Genomic DNA, 4984 nt, shown 5'->3' with positions numbered 1-4984 from the left:
CAGCGGCACCTGAATGCACCATTAATCATGGGAAAATACTAATCTTCCGGGTTGAGTTTGCGGACCATTTGTGTATGAAACCACGCACAAAAGACTAATCATAGATAATAAGTGTATGAATTACAATAAGCCTTTATCTAGTAGAGGTTAGGTATTTTATTTAACCCCTGACTATATTGGTGGAGAAATACGACGTTACTGTGGGTGTTTTTGTGGTTGGAAGATACAAAGTTGCTAGTATGCAACGGCACCTGAATGCACCATTAATCTTGGGAAGACACGGCACTTCCGAATTGCGTTTGAGGACCATTTGTGAGACCATGCACATACGACGGATAATGGATAGTACATATGTATGAACTACAACAATACTTTATTTACTAGATTTTTTATACAGTATTAAATCATTGATGGTATTGGTTAAGAAACACGACGTTCACTTTGACTTGTTTGTATGGTTGGAAAAGACGAAGTTGTAAAACACACAACAGCACTTAAACGCATCGTCATATTAAGGAGAAATACCAGACAGGTAAACATCCTTTAAACTTTTAATCGTACATAATTAGATCACATCACTATTGTTTCCATTCCCATTCAAGCCTCTCCTTTCATTTAATAGCCAGATATATTTAGACAACCTTTTGCTATTTAATTATTTCCTCAGGTGGATGATCGTTGTCATTATGATGGTTGGGCAATACTGTGAGAGGGTATTTTCCAGTCGTTTATTATAAATTAATATCGTTACCAGAATATGACTCATACATTCACACATACGGAAAGATAAAATAATAACATTAGACAGTTTGATTAATAGTTTTCTTGTTTTTATCCACATCATTTGGTTGGAAAGTTACATGAATCCGGTTATAATAAAGTTTAAAGGAATAGATGTATTTAAGGGCCTTTTGTGACATAGAATTAAAATTAAACAAAACATGAAGAGGAAAAAACTCAAATGTTGAGACTTATAGTAATAATAATAAACACAATTTTTTGTCTATTTTATGTGCCTTTTACAAAAGTATTAAAACGCCGTAAAAAACAGCCATTGATTGTTCAATTTGTTTCCTTCGGTGGGGAAAGTTTGGCCCCCGCTGATGTCGGGCAAACATTATTGTCCATATAAGGAAATAATTGACATCGCTTTAATGAGCAGAGAAATATACGCACATCATGTACTGTGCTTGGACATGTAAAATTAAAGTTAAAGTACCAATAATTGTCACACACACACTAGGTGTGGTGAAATGTGTCCTCTGTATTTGACCCATCCCCTTGTTCACCCCCTGGGAGGTGAGGGGAGCAGTGAGCAGCAGCGGTGGCCACGCCCGGGAATAATTTTTGCTGATTTAACCCCCATTTCCAACCCTTGATGCTGAGTGCCAAGCAGGGAGGTAATGGCTCCCATTTTTATAGTCTTTGGTATGACTCGGCCGGGGTTTGAACTCACGACCTACCCATCTCAGGGCGGACACTCTAACCACTAGGCCACTGAGCAGGTTTTCAAAAAATGTAAACGATTGAATACCAGAACGCTTCTTATCAAACTTTTTACAAGCTTATTCCTAGCCACTTCCTGCTCCGTCACCGATAAGAATATGTTTTCCCTGAATACTTTTGCTGTCTCCTGTGGCTCACGGTGTCATATGGTGTCAGGAAGGTTGTTAATTGATAAAACTGAACAATTTAATCCCCATGATTCGTGTTAGTATGCAACACATGCATCATGTTGAAGTCTGAATAGAAAAGTAATAAAATAGTTTCCCATTACTAAAAGTGTGGAGAAAAAAAATGCTTTGAGAGAGTGTTTGTGTGTGTTTGTGTGAGAGATAGTTTGTGTTGAGATGTTTAGAAAAGCACACAAGTGGTTCCTGTTGATGGAATAAAAAAATATTGGAACCGATCCGTCTCAAGTACAATTATTAAAGATTAAAACAGCAAGTTGAATACAGACGATGCAATTAAACATCCTTATTGTTGTATGAAAATGTTATAGTTATATTGAAAGTTGAAATCTACAACGTTACAAAATTGCAAAACCATTAAAGTGGTTTATTGCAGTCATCCTAAAAGTCTGGACTGATTTCGTGCAAATAATGACAACAATAATAATAATAACAGTGCTTATGTTGTGCATAGGAGATGTTCATCACGTAATAAAGTGAGTAAAGCCTTTCCACAAGTACAGTAGATACGTATATACTAGGGTGCACAAAAAAATCAATTCACGTATGAATCGCGATTCTTCTTTGTCGCGATTCTAAATCGATTCACATTAAAAAGATAAAAAAATGTTCCATATATATATATATATATATATATATATATATATAAACATACACATACATATATATTTACACATATGTATATATACATACTGTATATATGTATAATATATAAATAAATACATATATGTATATACATATATGCATGGACATATCTATATATACTTATATATATATATATATATATATATATATATATATATATATATATATATATATAATATTAGGGCTGCAACTACTAATCGATTAAAATCGTTTATAAAAATAGTTGGCGATTAATTCAGTCATCTATTCGTTGGATCTATGCTATGCGCATGGGCAGAGGCTACTTTTTTTTCAAATGTATTTATTTATTTTATTTTAATTTTATTTTTTTTATAAACCTTTATTTATAAACTGCAACATGTACAAACAGCTGAGAAACAATAATCAAAATAAGTATGGTGCCAGTAGGCTGGGTTTTTTTCCCATAAAATACTGTCTATTTTATCCGATTATTAATCGAAGTAATAATCGACAGATTAATCGATTATCAAATTAGTTGTTAGTTGCAGCCGTAATATATATATACACACATATACTGTATGTATGTACATATATATATATATATATATATATATATATATATATATATATATATATATATATATATATATATATATATATATATATGTATGTACATATATATATATATATATATATATATATATATATATATATATATATATATATATATATATATATATATATAAATTAATATTGGGCACTTGGGCTGTCAAAATTACATTAATTCTTGTGATTAATTACAACTGCATCAATCATAAAGACTCTTGCATTAATTAATTGTCTATATATTTTATGTCATTATATATTATAACTCCGATGAGGGGGCGACTTGTCCAGGGTGTACCCCGCCTTCCGCCCGAATGCAGCTGAGATAGGGGGTCGTGGGGGGAGCTGGAGCCTAACGGGACAAACGGTAGAAAATGGATGGATGGATATATATTGTAAGTCTTACATATTTTGTGTATATCCGCATAAAAGTATTTGGATGGGAGAGGTTTTTTTTTATTTTTTGATATGACATTGATTGCAGTTTATTCCTCTGATTAAAGGACAAGATAATTGTGTATTGCAATACGGGTAAATATAAAATTGAGAAGACCACGCCCCCAGAGAGCACCCCCCCGACACCCTCCTCCTCCTCCTCCTCGCAGCCAATCACCTCCCGCCATTCCTCCACACTTCTTTCTTCTCCTCTCTCTCTCTCTCTCTCTCTCTCTCTCTGGTATTGTCATGCAAATAAAGGACGCGTCAAAACCTCCGAGCGGCGCGCACGCAGCAGCCAGGCCCGCTCAGCGCGCAGGAGAGGCGGACACACGCCGGGGAGCACTCGCTGCTGGATTTTAACCTTTTTTTTTTTTTTTTTTTTTTTTTTTTTTTTCTTCCTCTCCTCCCCTTCCTCCCCTCCTTCCCCTCTCCTTCCCCGAACACCTTGACGTTTTGGCGGCGTCGTCCGACCACGTGACCCCAGGTAAGTGAGCGTGTGCAGGTGTTGGTGTGCTGGAATGTGGCTCTCATGCGCTCCTTTTGTGCGCAGGAGACGCGCCGGGACTCGGATCGCCTTTTTCCGTTGGGGTGGGTGGGTGGAGGAATTTAACGGAGGAAGCGTGGAGCTCGCCCGGGTCCCCCCAGGCAGGGTGTGCGTCCTCCCGGCTGCCGCAGCCATGAGCCAGGCGGAGGTGTCGGCGTGCTCGGCCCCGCAGAGGGTGTTCCAGGAGGCGGTGCGGAAGGGCAACACCAAGGAGCTGCACTCGCTGCTGCAGAACATGACCAACTGCGAGTTCAACGTCAACTCCTTCGGGCCGGAGGGCCAGACGGCGCTGCACCAGTCCGTCATCGACGGCAACCTGGAGCTCGTCAAGCTGCTGGTCAAGTTCGGCGCCGACATCCGGCTCGCCAACCGGGAGGGCTGGAGCGCCCTGCACATCGCCGCCTTCGGGGGCCACCAGGACATCGTGCTGTACCTCGTCACCAAGGCCAAGTACTCGTCGGCGGCGCGGTGATGCGCGCCGGCCCGCAGGTAACAGCGCGGACCTGCCGAGAGAGAAAAAAAAACAAACGCCGCTTTTTGCTTTTTGCTGGTACTAAAAGCTTTTTTCTCTTCGGGCGGGCGGCTCCGAATGTACAAACTGACACGCGGGCTGCTTTTTTTTTTTTTTTTTTTTTCTTTTTTTTTTTTTTCCCCTGTCACGAATCCACTTTGGACGTGGGAATTTATCAACATGGCGACTTTTCCGGGTTCCTGACTTACACTGACGTCGTCACGCGAACTGAAGGTTGGCTTGGAAAGAGTCCCACGGAGCACTTGATGCTGGAGTATTTGAAAGGGAAAAGTGAACACACACACACACTTACAAACACACACACACACCTACAAACACACACACACCTACAAACACACACACACACTTACAAACACACACACACACACACCTACAAACACACACACACACTTACAAACACACACACACACCTACAAACACACACACACACTTACAAACACACACACACACCTACAAACACACACACACACTTACAAACACACACACACCTACAAACACACACACACACTTACAAACACACACACACACCTACAAACACACACACACACTTACAAACACACACACACA

The 4984-nt window shown here is 39.4% G+C and overlaps 1 protein-coding gene across 1 annotated transcript; it reads left to right on the top strand.

Annotated features, from left to right (window-relative positions):
• The first annotated feature begins 3755 nt into the window (after positions 1 to 3755).
• On the top strand, positions 3756 to 4490 carry nrarpa (NOTCH regulated ankyrin repeat protein a). The gene is made up of 2 exons (XM_062055250.1): positions 3756 to 3825; positions 3892 to 4490. The coding sequence occupies exon 2, from the start codon at positions 4019 to 4021 to the stop codon at positions 4355 to 4357; it is 339 nt and encodes a 112-aa protein (XP_061911234.1). The 5' UTR covers positions 3756 to 3825; positions 3892 to 4018; the 3' UTR covers positions 4358 to 4490.
• Positions 4491 to 4984: the final 494 nt, after the last annotated feature.

The sequence above is a fragment of the Entelurus aequoreus genome, linkage group LG08 (assembly GCF_033978785.1).
Source record: "Entelurus aequoreus isolate RoL-2023_Sb linkage group LG08, RoL_Eaeq_v1.1, whole genome shotgun sequence".
NCBI lineage: Eukaryota > Metazoa > Chordata > Actinopteri > Syngnathiformes > Syngnathidae > Entelurus > Entelurus aequoreus.
Note: the sequence above shows the minus strand (reverse complement) of the source record. Positions and strands in the feature narration are given on the sequence as shown.

Excerpts from the sequence above, each read along its gene's own strand:
- nrarpa (XM_062055250.1), top strand. The coding sequence starts at position 4,019 with ATGAGCCAGGCGGAGGTGTCGGCGTGCTCGGCCCCGCAGAGGGTGTTC.